A 19769-nucleotide genomic window follows, 5' to 3' on the forward strand; every position below is an offset into this window, starting at 1 on the left:
ATATTGTTGGCTATGTTACACAGTGGAAAACAACAACCTTCCCACATGTTGTGTCATAGCTCGATTACTTGTTCCCTTTTGTAGTTTAACAACATGACCTTTCCATGTACTACAAGTGCTTCATTAGGCTTAACACCAGAGCCAGTCTTACAGCATTTTCCACCCACTTGTGTTTGTTTCGCTGATCCTCTTATATCATGTCGACCGTTTTTATCTGCAACAGGTACAGCTGAAACAGAGATGGAGTCCCCAGAGTTTTCTCTGTTGTCGTCCATGAGGGGAGAGTTTAAATCAGAGGATTACATCCAACCCCACTACAGGGAGCCCTATCGTCTGGCCATCGATTGCCTGGTGAAAGGCGGCAGAGACAGTTACCAGGAGTTCCTAAAGGCAGAACGTTTAGGGAGCTTCCTCTCAGAGGAAGAGCTTCTCTTCATCACTAAAAATGCAGAGCAGCTCCCACCTCAAACAAATTTGGAGGAAGTCAACGGTTCAGCGGACACCCAGTCATCCTCAGGGACGTACTGGCCCGTCCACTCGGATGTGGAGACGCCAGATTTGGACTTGGGGTGGCCAGAGGGCTTGCATGATCGACTGCAGACAAATATAGATCTGCTCTTTCATCCTGCAAGACAAAACAGCCCCACCATCAAGGAGGTGGTGCGGAAGAATATTCAGGAGGCAAGACAGGTAATTTAAACTGCCGCTGTCAGTCAAATAAAGTTTTGTGTCGAAGCAGCAAATTGGCTCAGACGTTTCCCCATTGAGCTTAATTTATGCTCTTCTGAAGTATGTCGCTAGAAGTTTTCCCCCTCAAGGTAGTTCCAGAGGGAGTGTCTGTTGGGGGTTGTTAAGGTCAAATCTGGTTTTGCAACCTGTGAACCGCACACAGTTATCACACCATTATAAGGCCATATCATTCCCATAATGCCTCATTTAGTTCATCAATTGAGTCATGATGAATCATGAACTAGTTTTGTGGCTCAAAATTGTGGTTAGTAGACAATTTGTATTCTATTTCCTTGTTACTGCTGTACAGGCTTTTAATTAAACAAAAGCACACTGGGGGAAAAAAACAAAAGCAAACTCTTTTTAAAGCTCACAAAGAGTTAATGAAACCCTCGTCTCCACCCTGTGATTACAACCTGTGCAATTAAAATTAAATGCAGAGTAAAATGTCATGGGACACAACAGCTGGAATGTTGAATAACTCACTTAGATGAACACATTTCTTGGACGTTTCATACATGATTAAGACTGACTAACACTTGTAAACATTCGTCTGAGACGCAGACGTCTTAAACCTCCCACACCAGACAGAGGAGGGGAAGGAATTCGTCTTAACAACATGCAAATATAGTTGGAAATGAGATCATTAAGAGCTCATTTAATGCTACTGAAACGCAGTATAATTTTGATGCTTCATAAGATTTCATATTGTCTTCATCTTGGTGAACGTTCATTATCCATCACTGAGCCTAAAGCGAATTGATTAACAGAGAGAAAAGCCACAAATACTGAAAAGTGTTCGAGGAGTGACAGAAATGCATTCGTCCCAGATTTCTCCTTTTCTTCTCTGTATTGATCTCAGTGAAAATCATATCGGTTACTTTCCCTGTCTGAAACTTTTTGTTGTTATTTCCATCACCCTGAGGTTCGTTTCTAGCTGTCAGAACAACATGATTCATGTTTATAAATGATGACAGTGACTGTGCTCTTAAATAGGCCGTTGACAGCATGCAACATACCCGCTCTGGCCTTTGTCACGTTGAACTGATCTTGATTTATTCACCTCATCGTTGCAGGTCGTTGCCATTGTGATGGACAAGTTCACTGATGTGGATATTTTCAAAGAAGTTGTCGACGCCTCTATACGAGGAGTCCCTGTCTACGTGCTTTTGGATGAGTTCCATCTAAAATGTTTCCTCGCAATGGCTGAAAATCAAGATGTAAAAATTCAGCAACTCAGAGTAAGTATGTGATTTGGTTTTTGTTGTTGTTGCAGCCACAACTTGAAAAATGTTTGACCTTGAGGAAATGCACTTATTTACTTTGTTGCTTTGAGTTGAGAAGATTCTAATGACTGTACACCAAATATGAAGCTTCAGCCATGACACAGGGAGGCTCTGTCCAAGCTCACTAAACCTACCTACTAACACACTTCAAGCTTCAACACATAACTCCCCCTAAAACCACAACTAACAAAATTAAACAGACAATATAAAACATGCCCATTAGTGAACTTAAGAGGTGGTTACATGCACTTTGGACACAGCCAGACTAAGCTAACCAGTTGTAGCTTCATATTTAATGACGATTCGGAGTGCCCTCTGATTTCTCTTCCGTTACTGTGGAAAAGCCATCTGCCATTTATCTGATGGAGACAGAAAAGCATGGACACTCGCAATTCATTCACAATTTCAAGCTATCAGTCAAGTCATCAAATAGAAAAGAACACTGCTTCATCACCTGGCTACTAGCAGGGCTTTGTAGGCTACATAGCTGCACTAAATTTTGGGCGTTATATGCCATCAAATGGGGGAAATGCAACATTGAAGTACATCAAAATGTGGGACTGTCATGCACAAATCAGCAATAACAATGTAAAATGAGCTAGCTGGTTAGCTACCGAGACATCAGCAAACTAGTAGCGATTGTTTTATGCTCGTTCTCTGGCCCTTGGTTTGCCTCTGAAAAACCTTCATTTGTTGGGCCATTTAGCCCTAACACTTCACCCTACCACTCCTGCTCCTAATTTTTTCAATTTTTCGGCTCAAGAGAAGACAACCGTAATTTTGACATAACCCCTTGTTTTACATACATACAAACTAGTGCTGTGGAGTCAACTCCTTAAAGTTTTTATACCAATCATAATAAAATGTTTACATTGAAAAATTTAAGTGATACATGTGCGTAGATCAATGAAACAATGTTAGATTTGGCTAAATTATAAAAACCAGCAGTGGTACCACATGAAGCGCAGTTTAGTAGCTGAGAGAGCCTGCTGTTATTGCTGAGCTGAGTCAAATGATCTGGGTCATTAAAAGGACTTGGGATTCCCATCATGCATACAAATGCTGGGTACAGTCTTTTTAACATGCACTCTATGAGAACTTATTTCATAACCTGGTTTCTCCTGTTTTGTAGGTGGAGTCATAATTATGAATCTGGCAGATGCTAAAGATAAAAACACTCCCTTTAAATTCCTATTACTGTCAGTAGCAGCAGCAACTACAACAAAAACAACAACTCTGGGACTCAACACAATTAAATCATTCAGGATGATGTATATCTGTGCAGTACATCTGTCCTCTGATGTTTTATGATTGACATGCGTATCATCTTCTGCTGTAAGATTTAACAGTGACACATCTTTTGTGACATTTCCCTTTCACTGCTCTGACCACAGAACATGAGGGTGCGCACTGTGAAGGGTCAGAGTTACCTCTGCCGATCAGGAGCTAAATTTCATGGAGCAATGGAGCAGAAGTTCCTCTTAGTCGACTGCCACACAGCAATCTATGGCTCATACAGGTAAATAAAACTGCAGTACAAGAGGAGCTGTGACCACTGAGGTGCAAACCAAATACAATCACAAAGCAAAGCACCACTGTCACTCTCCTCAGAATTGCTGTAATTATTTCTTATTGATGCCCTTAGAAGCAGTTTGTGGCTAAATTGTGTTTATGAATGTGAAAAGCAGGTTTTTAGAAAATGTGACAGCTATAGAAATGTAAACGCAAAACAGCTCTTTACAAAAACCTTTAAATCATTTTGATGTTTTTGCTTTGTGTCTGTAGTTCTTTGTCACCGCTGGATAACAAGTAAACTTTAACCCTAAATACTTTTAAGAGTGAGAAGACAAAACAAACTTCTGGCACTAATGTGTGGAGCAGAAACAAAAATACCTGAATTAGATTACAAAAGCTTTATTCAAAACATGGTTACTTACAGAATAATAGAAATTATTTATTGTATAATGTAATAATAATGTAATAATGTTTTTAAGAGTGTTGTATCACACATTAGTCTGTTTTCTCCACATTAAATTAATATTTATTTCTGTGTTTTTTTGCAGCTTCACTTGGTCATATGAGAAGATCCATCTGAGCATGGTGCAGGTCATCAAAGGACATCTGGTGAAGTGCTACGACGAGGAGTTTCGAACACTCTTCGCCAGGTCGAGTGTGCCAGCTGAACTATGCCCCCCGGAGGGTTTGTTCCAACGCAACGGGCCAAACGGACAACAGCTTTTACCAAACTCTGCACCAAAAATTGAGCGCAGTGACCAGTTAAGGCATACTCTGGACACAGTCTACAGGAAGACTTGTGAGAGGAGACTGAGCGGGAGAGACCCTGAGGAGAGGCTCTTTGAGGAGGACCCTCACAAGCTTGGGCCCTGGATAGAGAATGGGATCGGTGTTCACAACCAGATGTCCCCCCAGTTTCAGTCTACAGAGGTGATGAACTACTTGAAAAGGCACAGCTATGCTGGAGAGAGACAAGATGGATGTCTGCCACAGAACATCAGGCCCAGAGCGAGCAACTGGAATATCTCTAAGGAAACAGGGAATGCACCAAACAACTACCCCAGGGACAATTACTTCCAAATGGCCCAGATAAACAGAGGTCAGAACATACATCAGACATACAATGGCAATGACAAACAGGTTCTGTCCATGCAGCAGAACATGCCAACACTGGAGAATACCTCTAAGTCATACATGCGCACAATGAGGATTGAGTCCTACCTCAACAAACCTGACGTCCCATTCGGAGACTCTTGTGACTATTTAGACCAGTTTGACCCACTGGACAAAGCTAGCACCTTCATGCAGGGAAGAATGAGGTCTTCCCTTGTTCTCAGGTCCACCATCCCAGAGCAAATGGAGCCCAACAGACACATAAACTACTCCTCCACTGGTCTCAACTCCTCAGGAGCACCGAACACACCTTTGCACTACTCATCCATGCAGTGGAGTCCGACCGCATCAGCTGAAAACAGAATGAGTAACGAAGAGTTCATGTTAAAGAGGAAAAGTCTGCAGCTTTTGGATGATGGTCAGAATAACACAAGCTATGGTCCAGGTAGAAACTCTTACCAAGCTATGTACACTAGCCTGGGCAGACCTCAAGGTGGACACATGATGCCAAACCCTGACATCCTGACAGATAGCTGGCAGAAAAGGCACAGCGTGGCAGATCCGAGATCAAACACAGAGTACGCACATGACTCGCCAGGTCACATGTATGGAGCGTTTGCAAGGATGCAAGTAAACAGAAGCACAGCAGGGATCAATGCACAGAATGGAGGATTCGGGACAAATCTGAACGAAGATCAGAGGTCCGTCTCTCATTATGATGTCAAGAGCATCACAGGCACAAAGAGCCCGAGTAGTCCCATGTGGCAGGAGCCACCAACCAGGACTGCGTCTGCAGCAGCCCTGGTTGGGAATAACAAAGATCCGACAGCTAAATCAAATCACACAGGCTCTCAGCATTTTCTAAAGAAGAGTACAAAGAAAATCAAATCCTTATTGAACATACCAGAGAAAAAAGAGGATTCAGTTGGTGCCATGGAAGCATCAAGTATTAAGTCAAGCACCAGTACAGACACCCTAACAGCTGAGGATGAGGAGAGGACATCAGACGGACGAGGAAAACATCGCCAAAGAACAACCATCACTGCCAGGTCTTCCTCAGAACGCCAGAGGAACCGGATAGATGACCACTACTTACAATCCTCAAAACCTCGATTCGGAATGGAGGAGCACCAAACTCTTCCGCAGAGAAACGTTGTGAAACCCAGCGTACTTGACCAAAGCCCGAGGCCCGGCATCGAAGTGGCAAGCCGGAGCAAAGATCGAGGTGGCGACAAACGCATTTACAGCAGATTTGAGCATTTGTACTCGAGTGAAAAGAAACAGTCCATACACCCTAGCTTTGGATCCGCACACTCTCAGGAGAAAACCACAGGCCTTCCCAAAGGTGAGGCATCTATTGAACACAACCTCACCCGGGCTGCACGAGGACATCATGAAAATAAGCTGGAGAAATTCTTTCATAGGGTGGAAAAACTCATAACCAAGACCAAGTAGATGCTAGTCACTTAGTACTGGTGCACATTTGACAGGGAATGTTTATATTTGTATAGTTGGTCTTTATTTGTGTTGAGTTTGTTTTTGCAAACACTGTTTACATTTCTACTTCAGCTTATTTTATCGTGTACTAAAGCACTGATGAACACCACTAAAAGGAGATATATTTTATATGAATACAAGCAGCAGAAAATTCATTGACAGATTTTTTAAATACCTACTTTCAAGCTGCCTTTGTGTCTGTCATCCAGGGGCGTCATCCTGAAGCAATAAATCCAAACGCTGTCAACAAATGCTGCAGTTGCGCTAGGTTGTGTTTGCAAAATGTCAGAGATGTATATCGTGTATTGCTGTGGGCTGTAGGTGTTTGCACATGCCAAGTTTTGTTGTTAGTATATTCCCTGAAAGCCTCAATGTTGTTGGCAAGTTGAGGTGAACAACCACTCAACATGATGAAACACATACCAATACGTCAACACGTCTTATTTATGTTTCAGACAGAAGATTTATGAACGCTGTGGGGGTTGCAATAGTTTTGTAAATAAATGTTGTGTCTCCATAATAAATTTTTGTGCCATTTTCAATTTCAGCAGAAACTAAGAACACGTCTTTGATTAATGTCAATCTTTCATAAACTGTGTGACTGTATTTGAAAACATACAGTTGTGACTTTCCTCCGCAAACGGCTTCACCCATCACATGATGTCATGTCATAATGCATCCAGAACATGTCGTGTCATGTTCACGTTTGTGACCTGACTTTTATATTGCCAAGCCTGTGACCGCAGACCAAGACTTTGTTTTAAGATTTGTAAGTGTGAAACCACTGGATATTCCTGACGTTTTTGACGGGAAGTTGGGACATCTCCAGCTTAGTTTGTGGACAGGTATTTTAAGCCAAAATGTGATTGTTTCTTAACCCTAACCAACTGTTTTTTGTACCCAAACCTAAGCAGAGCGTAAGCACAGCATTGTCACAAGATAAAACTGGAAATTGAACCTAAAGAAACATAGAAGTGCAACATAAAGACATGTAAAGTTTCGACGTATCTGTGGTTTGCAGAAACATTAATTGCCAAACTTTATTCCAGCGATAAGGATGCGTCCATCCGAGGGTTTCTTTAGCCTATGAACAGTACATCTTAGGGAAAATTCAATATTATTGGATATTTTTAAACACAGGACATCCACTTGTGGTGTGCTTTTAGATGATAAATGAGAATGTGTTTCTATATGACATCCATCTACCGATGAACCATGTAGATACCTACTTTCTAGTGAAGTTCAGCCGAAGCTTAGAAGAATTCTAAAAAATGGAAGTGACTAATAGCAAAGTTGTAGCAAATTTGGGAGCAATTTGCTGCACTCCACTTTCAGTAGTAATGGCACAAGGATTAATCTTCAGAGGCTTTTAGCTGATTCAAACCTATATGGCTTCCAATTGTTGTGCCTGTGATGCAGTATTTCAATGAGTCATGATTTAGGTGGAAATGGCCATTTTGCCGTATAATTTGCACTGACAAATATATTCAAATTATGATGTCATTTTTCTGTCTGTCTGTACCAAACAACCCTGATCCTCTTACTTCTGGAGAATATGATCTGTAGGTTCGTTTGGTATATTATCATTTATAATGGTATGTTGTGACACATTGCTCCAATTTGGATATTGCATTTGGCCATATTGTGATTTAGACAATATTTTAATTAATTGTGGCACTTATAGGGGTGACTATTTATACTTTACAAGATATTAACACAATGGGATTTTTGATAAATAAATAATTAGTAAAGTGGATAGAACTACTAACTGAGTAAAGTCAAGTATTACAACAATTAGAACAGTCTGGTAAGTTCAGTAAAAAAAACAGTAGTGCAGCCTTTAAAACCAGGAAAAGATAAGAGATAAGAGAGCAATCGCTATCGTGATAATGAATTAATACTGATATGTAGCACAGCCCTCGGCAGCATAAACAATTTAAATGAAGACTACAGACAGAACACATAGCCAAGCATAGATGTCATTATAATCTGTCAAAAACAAACCAGAAAGATTTACATAAAAATGTCAATTTACATAAGGTTCTGCTCACTGTGAACTGAGCCAAGATGGAAACCGTGGCTAAAGTATTTTGTGCCACATCATGTTTTTCTTGATTTAGTAGCATTTTCCAGTCCCTCTGGGCTGTGGGCAATAAGCGGGCTACAACATGTTCTTGTTTATGTTCCTATAATTGCCTTTAAATTGTTTTGGGGCGTCTGTGGCTCAGCAGGTGGAGCGTCCAGTAATTCGAAGGTCGCTGGTTCAATTCCCTGCAGGTTGCGGTATCCCTCTGCCAAATACTGAACCCCAAATTGCTCCTGATGAGCAGGTCGCCACCTTGGATGACAGCCTCTGCCATCAGTGTATAAATGTGTGTGTTAATAGGTAAATGTCGTAAGTGTTGTAAAGCCCTTAGAGTGGTCAGTAGACTGGAAAAGGGTTAAAGAAATGCAAGTTTACCATGAATCAGAGCTTAAATGTTACACATGTAAATATACAAATAAAATAATAGTTAAAGGGCTATAAATGATAATGAAATAATGATTTGATTCAGACAAGAGACAATTCTGCAAGTCCAGAAAATGCTGTGTAATCATTCCTACTTAAATATATGTTTTATAGCTCAATAAGCAAAAGAACAGTATAATGAAACAAAGAGCATGTCATGTGTACAGTTACTAAGGTTACACTGAATCCTGAAAGTGTTGCTTGCTGTGTCCAGGTTCTGCATTTATAAATGAACTTTAACTCACTTTGAAGCCAAATTACACGAAACAAATATTCAAACATTCAATACCTGCCATCTGTATTTGATCACACTAGGCAGACTTAAATTGCTCTGAAAATTACAGTGATTAAAGTGTATCAGTTTGCTTGTAATTAGTTTCCCCTCCATGTGGTTAAAGACAGCTGTTCAGCATCTCTTAAAGCAAGAATGCTCCGTTTTCACATCAGTAATGAGTATGTGTACAGACAGCCCTGTGGATGGTCTCATACCCAGAGGAACTACTGGGAACTGTCATCCAGCAGAATCTGAAATGGGACAGCAACATGCCATTTATCATCAAGAAAGTCCAGCAGCGTGTGTACTTCCTAAGACAGCCGGAAAAGTTCGGGCTGTTACAGACTGTACTGCTCAGGTTCAACACCGCAATCATGGAATCCATCATCACATCCTCAATCACGGTGTTGTTTGGCTCTGCAACATTGCTCTTTAAGTGGAGGCTCCGGCTATTTGCGCAATGTTCAGAGCTCGATGTTGTCTGCCCATTCCTCTCTTTCACACACTTGTACTCCTCCAGAATGACAAAGAGAGAGCAAGAAAAAACATGGCTGACTTCCCCCACCCAGGTCATCTCTTTTTCTAAAGTCTCACTGCCCTGAGACACCACTCATCACCTTCATTCCTTCTTCCCTCAGGCCATAACCACCATAAACAAAGACACTTCAACACATCCCCCTCCGCTCTGCAATATTAAACACTGTCCCTGTCTATCACTTGTCAGGCTTGCACTCTATTATTGTGTAAACACCCACATATTCACAGGAATGTGAAACTGAGCATGAAATAAAGAGGCATAAATACCAATATCAGATCCAACATAAATATTCATTGGTCAGTCATTTTGTCACAAGACTCACTGAGGCTAGACCTATTTTTCTTATTTCTTAAGAGCAAAGACACCTGAAACTCCTTTTTATAGAAGGGTTAAGGTGTCCATCCTTTAGAATAAAAAATAATGGACCTAATCTAAGGGCAATTCTAAGGTTTTTATCTTCATGTCTTTCGCATGATTGGGTAAAACATATCATTGCAACATCCTGGTCAATCTCTGACAAAAACAAAAAAGAAAAGACAAATGTCATTTTCCGCTGAGCACATTCTGTTACACGCTCAGCTGCAGGTCACCTGCAATCTTTTATATCCTAAGTTATTATGATGGATAGCACCTGTACGCCTTTTTATACAGAACATAGTTTTTGTATTCTTCATCCATGTCTATAATATATCTGATTTGTGTGTGTATCCTTTGGGAATGAATAAAGTAGGCCGTCATTAAATCTCATCTCATCCTTTCCTATTCTGTCTGTGCCATCTATCCCCTATGCTTTATCAGAAATATAACTTTAGTCTATTTTCTTCTTGCAAATTAATGCACTTGCAGCACAGAAAAAACATCTAGATCTATTTTCTGCTTTCAGTAACGGTCACTAAGCATCAATTTGTGTTTCCATTTCATTTGACCTGAACCCAACAGTCCTGTCATTCACTCCTTGTGCTGGGGCCGACACACTCAAAACAAGTAATTACACCACAAGTTACACCACACCAAAAGAAGCACTGTGTTCAAGTTCTGAGCTCACAAATTTTTAATCAATATTAATTTGGCATTTTGCTCTGACATTTTCAGTCACAATAGTATTCACAGGAGGAAATACATTATAGCAACAGTTACACTGCACAGCAGCAGCTACCTGCCTACCTGCTGCAGTCACACTGTCTGTTATCACCTACTCCAAAAGTGCCCAGTGCCAGGCTTCAGGCGAGGTTCATGGAGGATCGCATCAGGGCAGATGTCCATGTATGCGAGACACAAGTCAGTCTCTTAAGGGTCACTGTGCTGCTCCTTCATGTGACAGAGTCTCTGCAGAAATGATGCCCAGATAGTAATCCATTGAATGACCTCTTCTTTATATATTACTGCTAAATACAGAATTACATTTACTCATTTACGCATGTTACTGGTATACTGTATACTTCATTTAAAGACATACTGTACCTTTGTATCTTTTTAACAATTTTGTACAACATGGGATCCATGGAGCCCAAAGTGATTTTCTTCCGAACAAATTCTTTAAATCAGTCATATTTCACTCATGTCACGTATACGTAACGCAATCTTTTCCAAAGCCGAACCACTGCTTCCTGAAAATGGATCTGCTATCCACACAGGATAATGATAAATAGTGGTGTATCATCTTCATTCAAAATTGGACTTTGGTGTATGTACTGCATGCATTTTGAAAGTCTACAGCTGTGTTATCTGATGCAGACTGACAAGATTGTGTTTGCTTCAGTAAATGAACAGGTTCCCTCACTGTGCTGACTGAGTGACAGAAATACTCCAGGTAGTTATTGATAAATATGACAATATTATGTACAAGACATTGCTGTGGGGCTGAATTTTCAAGTGCAGCAGGTTTGTGCAACTGTACGACTGAACAGTAGCTGATCCCTTTTACATTATCCCGAAATATTAAAATATAGCCTGAATTCTACGACCTCTGTCTCTCAATCTTAGAGCAAGAAGAGATACATTAGACATATATTCCTAACCTCTCCCTCCTCATCCTCCTGTACTCTGTTCGCTACAGATGCTCTGGCTTTGATTGCAATCTTGAGCTCAGTACAAAATGTGACTTTATGGATAAACCTGAAGCACACCTTTTACCTCCTGACCCTGAGCTTAACAATGCTGTCTGCGTTCCAGCGTGCCTCATTGGAATGCAGCTTGCTTCCATCTGTTGGCACCGGGGTGAATAGATGTGAAACGATGTTGTCCCTGCATAAAATAAGGGGAAGAGGTTCTGCAGCCCCTCAACAGGCTCATTGTCTCCCTATTGACCACTATAAGTTTTGGATAATTTAGCAGGCAGCTTGTCTTCCGGTGGAGATTATTTTCGAAAAGGATGAATGATAGAGCATCTGCCTCCTTTTATATCTGCTGAAAGGTAAACAACGTTTAATGGTGTCCTGAGAATCCATTTAGAAGTTTGTTTGTTGAAATGAAGGCTATGAAGCGTATTTCCCCCACGCAACACAAATATATTTTTTCACATATGTAGATCAAATATATTAACTTTCTGGGTTGTTTTATGACATTACTTTCAACTTATAATTACTTATTACACTGACATTCAAATTTGTAAGATATGGGCAGAATTTTAGTTGAAAACATTCAAAAAAATGAACATAGTCAGCAGAATGTGAAGAAAGAACAGTGCTGCCGTTATGTCAAAGATGTCTATGTATTGTGTTGTGGAGATGTTTACTGAAGTTAGTATGCTAACCAGCTAGCCCTGGCCTGTCATGTCTCGTAATACCGCTTTGTACGTTTGCTACGTTTCACAAGCTCTCTTAGCTTTTAGGGCAATAAATAAACAAAATAAACTCACAATATGCAAAGAAAGGAGATACTCTATTTTTCATACTAAACAGAAAAAAGGTACATCAAGTCTCACCAAACTAAGACGTACTAACATAGTGAAAATAAATCCTCAATTCAGTGAGTAAGATGTGAAAATATTCCGTATATACTACATTATCTAATATACTTGTTATTTCAGCCTGCAGCTGATTCCCCCCCGACTCTGACAGCGTCTCCCGTCTCTGCCTGCATGTCATCTTGTCCCTGGCATCCTAATCCTGATCAGAGTCACTTCAGCACTATATCTGCTGTCTTCATACTGATATCTGTGTGTCTCAGAGGCTGTGTTCAGTCACTGTCAGTTTTTTTTTCCAGAATATGTTAATATATGTGTGTTTCCGTATTGCTGTGCTCTCTCCCCTCAAAACATCATCTTTCTTTCATTATCTTAGATTTCTTTCAGTAACATGAATTAGTTACACACATTTGCTCTGTTTCTAATGTGCTCCTGAAACTTACTGACAGTTTGAATTTTATACAAATGTTGGGTTTTTTTGCCTTTCCTCCCAAACAATTCATCCAGTCTCTACGACCTTTTGCACACAGCGTATTTGGTCTGGTATTTGTCTGACATTACAGCTCCCACAGAGTTGTTGTGAATCAACAAAATGTTTCACAGCGGTGCATAAAAGGAGCTGACAAATCAACCACAGATGTGACATTATCATTTACTTCAAACAGCCAAACTGACGTGTCGGAAGTTGAAGCTCCAAGTGTGTCAGACCACATGGGATTGTGCTCGGTAGCTCCACCTCCTGGTTGAAGGCTGGTCTATTGTTTTCACACGCATCGTATTACAACTGCTTGAATCATGGCTCCTCAGAAAATATTGATTTAAATTATGAAATATTAAATATGACCATGAAGTAGAACATGTAGACGCAGCTCGTTCACTATATGTATGTTGGGTTACAATAGGTGAAGTTGTACAGAATATGTACACTCAGTGACCGCTTTATTAGCACCTGTACAATCTCATGTGTTCCAGTAAAACAGCTCAGCCATTAAATCTACTCTGTTGTGCTTTCACAAATGCTTTTCCAGTCTACTGACCGCTCAAAGCACTTTACAACACTTGTCATATTCACCCATTCACACATACATTCATACACCGATGGCAGAGGATGCCATGCAAGGTCATCAGGAGCAATTTGGAGTTCAGTATCTTCCTCAAGGACACTTCGACATGCAGCTGGGGGAGCCAGGGATTCGAACCAATGACTTTCCGGTTACTAGATGACCCGCTCTACCTCCTGAGTTACAGCCGCCCCTGTCATAAAGGTCTTATTTCAATTTTGTTTTAGCAATGAGCTGGTGATGTACTGATCTGCATTACATTCAGACATGTTTCTAATATTCTGACCCTCGTGTGTGTCAATGTGAAAAAATTGAAACATCACAACACCACCTTTAACTATCGCCTTAGTAATAAGCATATTATTGAATTGAATGTTCACATTTCAGACTCTTTCAACAACAACTGAATGCTGTTAACTTCATAAAAATAGAAACAAGGCTGTGTGAGCCTCTGCAGTGGGCATGGACCGATGATAATAACTCAACGGATCACTAATTGCTGAATGTATTATTACTATCTGGACCGGGATGTCTATATATCTAGAAGTAATCGTTAAATGTGTCATTATGAAATCAAGGATCAACCCTATAGATTCATATCTGGGACACATACGCATGGTCTGCGTGGTGAGTGTTGAATTACAATAAGGGAGACATTATAGTATCAGCGCTCATTATGTGTGACATCGATGTTAATGATGAGGCTAAACTGAGCAGCTCTGACACTTTCTCTAATGAAATTAAAAAGGCCTGAAGGCGCAAGTTCATGTGTATTCAAGGATCAGTGAGATACATGCAGTTTTACGTCAGAGCCTGCAGTGTGATCAAGTGTGCAAGACGACACTGTGATGACTCGATTATGCTGAGGAATTTATACAGAGCTGAGAGTTGTAGCAAACAGACAGTTTATTTTTTTAGTTTTCTATCACTGAAAGACAATAAAGGGATGCAGCGTTTACATTTACCTAGAAAAACCTTAAACTTTATCATCTCTTCTCTATGTGTGGAAGGTATTGACTCCTAAAGAACAAAAATCAATGCCTGTATAACAAAAAAAAAATGGTTACAATCAAGGGGTACTTTAGGAAAAATCATGCTAAAGGGAAAGAAAACAAAAATCTTTCAACCGGAACACTGATGTGATTTCACGATTTTTCCAGCATAGTACCTGCAGCATGATTTCATCTCCAGGTTTCCTGGAATAAAAAATGAGTTTCCTCAAATCTCTTGACGGAGCCGCAAGAGCTATTTCCTGTCACTCCTTCCAGAGACTTGTTATTTGAAATGCACAGACACTGTTTATTGTGTGGGGACCATAATAATACATGTCCTGGATAGCTGTGATTGGATAATTGGTATCAATTTTGTTCACTCTCAACTCTTTAGGTGTCAATAAATAAGAAGAAATAATGGTATAAATGAAAAGCTGGCTTCTGGGGGATTTCTTTATTGTTCATAATAAGTGTGTGTGTTGAAGTCTCACTGCTTCGCTTCATGGGAGCTGATTCAGGATTTAAAGGCCTCAGGACATTATTCTAAGAGATAGAAACAGAGTGCTGCTTATTTGTGATGATCTTTTAATGCTGGACTTACTAAAAATATGAATACCTGACTTTAAACTAATTTAAACTAATTTCTGTTATCTCATTCCAGTCATGATACTTGATCCGTAGCAAACACACTGGAAAAGTCAAAGGATTATGGAGCCCAGGTGACATAACATTTGTGAGGATCTTCCATCACAGCTATTCTTTATATGGGATAGGCTATATTTATATTATTATAAATGGGGCAATTTTACATTTCCATGAAAGAGGTTTACTGACTACCTTTATCAGCTGTGTCCAATGAAAACAGTGCTACAGACGAGCAGCACTTTACTTTGCTCTTTACTTTTAAGACGCCTCATTCGGCCAGTTTGACGTACGAAAGACATGTGAATGAACGATGAGCAAGAATTTTTTTTTGTGTGTCAGACAAACAGAACAGAAAAGGTCCAAGATTGATGGCAAAGTTTAAGAGACAACTCAAGCTTGTCAAGGTGTTCAAATGAGGATGAAAAGCTAAGGTGATGAAATCAATACTGGACCTGGTCGTCTCATACAAACAAACCTGCCTGTGGTGTCATGGCAACTACGTAGCCTACCATAGATAAATTCAATAGGCCTTTGAACTGATGGTCATTTTGAGAGCAAACCCATTCTGCCCTACAAAGGCAGTAACTGTGTTCAAAAAGGAAGCTGAGGAAAATGGCTTCAAGGTTGTTTTGACTGTCCAGCTAAATGCGTTATAGGTAACTTATAAAAAATGTATCCTTTAAAGGTGCATTATGTAGTTTTGGGGAAGAAATCAGAAGAGAAAGATCTTCATTTTTTATTTTTAGATCAATTATTTATTGAGCATTTTTCAAAGAAGGGGAGGCAGGATTATAGTTGCAAAAGATTTACACAGCACACACCGGTGCCCCCACCTGAGATCCTCCTGTCCACATGCTCCAACCCCACCCACTAGTCAATTACATGATGAATTCAAGAATTGTACACGAATCAATGAAAAGAAAAAGTTAAAAAAAAAGAAAGAAAAAACCCCACAAAAATCAAAAACTAAGCAAATAAAGAAATTGAAAAATTAACAGCACCACCAGCACCACCGACCCACTCCATCCGCCTGCCTCCCAGGAATCTCATCAACAATCAGAACATGAACCACATATCATTCAAACATCAAGGTGTATAATTATGCCTATTCGCTCCACCATCCATGATGACATCCACAGAAATAGCCAAGAGTATAAATAAAGAATATATACTGTATATGTAAATGAAAAGACAAAGGAGAGAACACATAACATATATGTATAATTTTCCAAATAGGCAATTAGTCACAAACAATTATAATAGTAATTGGCAGATTGTATATGCCTAAACAAACTAAATAAACAAACTCTCTTTGTATTCATGACTGAATAAAATGACAACACAAATATTAAAATTTTTGTTTATGTGTGGCGGACTCTGCCACCTGTCTAGCTTCAAACTGTTCTGGGGACCTAATTTTCCTCTGAGAACAGCTTGTTTATTCAGTTACGAAAAATATAACTATTTCAGAGTTTGTATTATAACCTAATAAATATTCTTAGTTTGAATAACTATACAGTGCCCCTTTTACTAATTTCTATGGCTTAAAAATCATGATGCAGATACTGCACTGCCTTTGTATTACTTTACCTTAAAAAGAGGTATTGTGAAGGCAAACTGCAGGGACTACAGTCTTCTTTATGATTTCCTCCTGAAAAAAAATCTACATCTAATTGGATTTCTTATTACATTACACCTGTATTTAATGGATTTATGGTTTGTATGTTTAAAAAGTGGAATAGATGGGTAATTTAGAAAAATCCAAGCAATCATCAACAGTCATTTTTTTAGGTTAAACCTATTAAGATGGCTTGATATATTTTCTTTAACTGTGACATTTATCTAAAATATTTAGATATATGCTTTCATAACGATGTCATCTTCTCCTTGTCTTAATATAAATAAATATCCATCTAACCTAAGGTTCATAAACGTTGTTTTTTTCTATTACTTACTTAAAAAATTGCTTCCGGCTGATAATTCGAAGAGAAGACTGATAAAGCTTCTTAGCCAACCAGCCAATCAGCTAAGCATGAAGCAGGGGCAAACACACTGTTGTGTGTAGTGAATGAATGAATGAATGAATGAATGAATGAATGAATGAATGAATGAATGAATGAATGTGTTATTTGTTGATTCATTAATGGATTAGTTTGACATTTTGGGGGAAACAGTTACCATGACACTTGACAAGCGTTGCATCAGAAGATTGATACCACTTTCATTTTTGTTTGTTAAATAAGAAGCTACAGCCAGCAGCCAGCTTTAAACTAAGCTTTAGTGGTGCCTTCCAGCATCTCTAAAAATAACTAATTAACATTTTATTATTTATACATTTGTTTGATCCATGACTTCATTTTCATATTGACATGAGAGTGTTATCGAGCTTCTCATTTAGCCACTGGCAAAAATGTCACTTTTCCTTTAACACTAAGTGTTGCGATGGAAAAGGCATAGAAACTAGTTGGCAAACCAAGCAGAGAATTTGAATTATATAGCTAAAGGTAATATTTGAAATGTTCAGTTTCTGCTAATAGTAAACAATAAGACAATGCCTGCTCATTATGACGCGCTTGAAATTTTTTTTTAAAATGAACAACTCTCTGAGAATCCTCCACTTTGTCTAACATGGAAGTATGTTAATAATCCAGGGTGAGAGAGCATAACTAATGTGATTCCACTGATTTAGAAACAAGAAACCAAGTAAACAAGACAGCGGTAGGCTACAAAAGAAACACCTGCTGTCTTCTCACACTGAAAACTAGTTACAGTCAGAAGAATCAAGGGGGGAAACATTCAGTCTGAAAAAATTAACGACAGAAAAACAAAACACGTCTATAACAAAAACATATCTACAAATCAGTTTGCTGTGAATATATTTACGAATCATGTTCCACCACAACACTTCAATAATATCCACTTTTCTTGTATTATAATAAATAATTAGTTTCAAATAGTCAGAACAACACTCTGGGAACATGATAGTGGGAACATCATCTGATGGGCTCCATGGGATGCATCAGACAAAAGTGTTCGAAACCAACACCACAACAAAATATGACACCATGTGCGGATGAACGACTTTTTCCCTTCGAGGTTGTGCTTTGATCCATCTTGACCTCAACTCTCAGCAGCCATTTGTGCAGTTTTGTTTGGTCTTTTTTTTCTCTCTGACACCATGCTGTTGTCAATGACACAAATGACATTGTTCAGAAATTCTGCCTCCACAGATCCAGACAGATCTCACTTTTCTCTGTCAAATAACCAGACCCTGAAATATATTTAATATGCAGATTATTAATAGCGTAACATTGCACAATTATCCCTCACCTTGTGACATGAACACACCGAGGAAGTGAAAATAATGACTCTCAATGACATGATTGAAACTAAAGCAGTATACCTCATTTTGTATAAGCCCTTGTCTTGATATGCCTCTCAGCTTTTAGTCAATATACGGCAGTCTGTCGATATCACACCATTTTGCCCACATTCTGAGGTAGATTAACCAATTTATTTCAATGAAGTGCAAAAATAGAGAGTGTCTGCAGCTTGTGCAATTTGATCATGCAGGTTAATGGCATATGTGCAATTGTCTCAAGTTGTCCTTGGATTATTTATGCATCAGTTCCTTGTTCAGAGGCTCCTTGTGGAGTTCTGCACTGAATTTAAAATAGAAATAGCAGCTGCGAGTCAATATCCAGTCAGGCCGACTCCATTCATTGACATGAACTTGTTCATCACACGTAATGGCCCTATAGAAGGATTTGAATAGTTATTATAAATTGAGCCTAATATATTGGAGAAACTCATATCTCAAGGAACCACACTGGCCTCAGATAAAGATATAGATAATTAACTGATATGGATTGTAATAAATAACAGCACAGTATCCAAACTGTATAGACTCATATGTCTCTTGTTCTGTAGTAACATGGACAGTTAAAGGAGCCCTGTTATGCTTTTTCGTGTTTGTTTCTTTTCTTCAGTGTTTTATTTTGGATCTTGTGTATGTAAAATGTCTTGAAAGTTAAAAGGGTCAAAGTCCGCACCAACAGAAACTCCTCTCTCCCATAGAAAACACTGCTCCTGAAACGCCTCTTCAGAAGTCCTGCCTTTATTTCCGTGACTTTGTGACATCACACTACATCACAATGATACACATTTGCATAATGTATGCCTAGCATGTAGTTTGGCACCTAAGAATTATTTTAGCACAGCTGCTCTGTTGTTGTTAGCAGTGCTGGCTCAGGCATGTGTACGCTGACCAATCAGAGCAGACTTGGTATTCCAGAGGGGGGCCTTAAAGAGACAGGAGCACTGGACAGAGTGAGAAAACTGATGTGTTTTTTGAGCACTAAAGCATGTAAACATATTCTAGTCATAACCCAAAATAAAATTATGAACCTGAAAAATAATAACATTTCGAGAAAGAGTCTGAAAAATGTAATGTTTAATATTAAATAAGGAGGTACCACAATGCCCAGAAGGCTGTTTGTTGGGAGTTAAAGTGGATTGTGTGAAATCGAGAGTAATAATGTGTTGGCTTTCCTTTCTTCAAGAAAGATCCTCCTAATGAATTGGAAAACAAGGAATTTAAACTGTTTTTGTTTGAATCACTGGCTGAAGGACTTTATAGAACGTATAATAATTGGATGTGCAGCCACAGGGCTGGGGCTTCACAGAGATAATGGACCATGCACAC

General features: G+C 39.3%; 1 protein-coding gene across 1 annotated transcript; it reads left to right on the forward strand.

Annotated features, from left to right (window-relative positions):
• The first annotated feature begins 240 nt into the window (after positions 1-240).
• On the forward strand, positions 241-6098 carry fam83b (family with sequence similarity 83 member B). Its single transcript, XM_073482646.1, has 4 exons — positions 241-690; positions 1806-1970; positions 3410-3534; positions 4079-6098. Exons 1-4 carry the CDS (start codon positions 241-243, stop codon positions 6096-6098), a joined length of 2760 nt encoding a protein of 919 aa, XP_073338747.1.
• The last annotated feature ends 13671 nt before the right edge of the window (positions 6099-19769 follow it).

This window comes from Pagrus major, chromosome 15, assembly GCF_040436345.1.
Source record: "Pagrus major chromosome 15, Pma_NU_1.0".
NCBI lineage: Eukaryota > Metazoa > Chordata > Actinopteri > Spariformes > Sparidae > Pagrus > Pagrus major.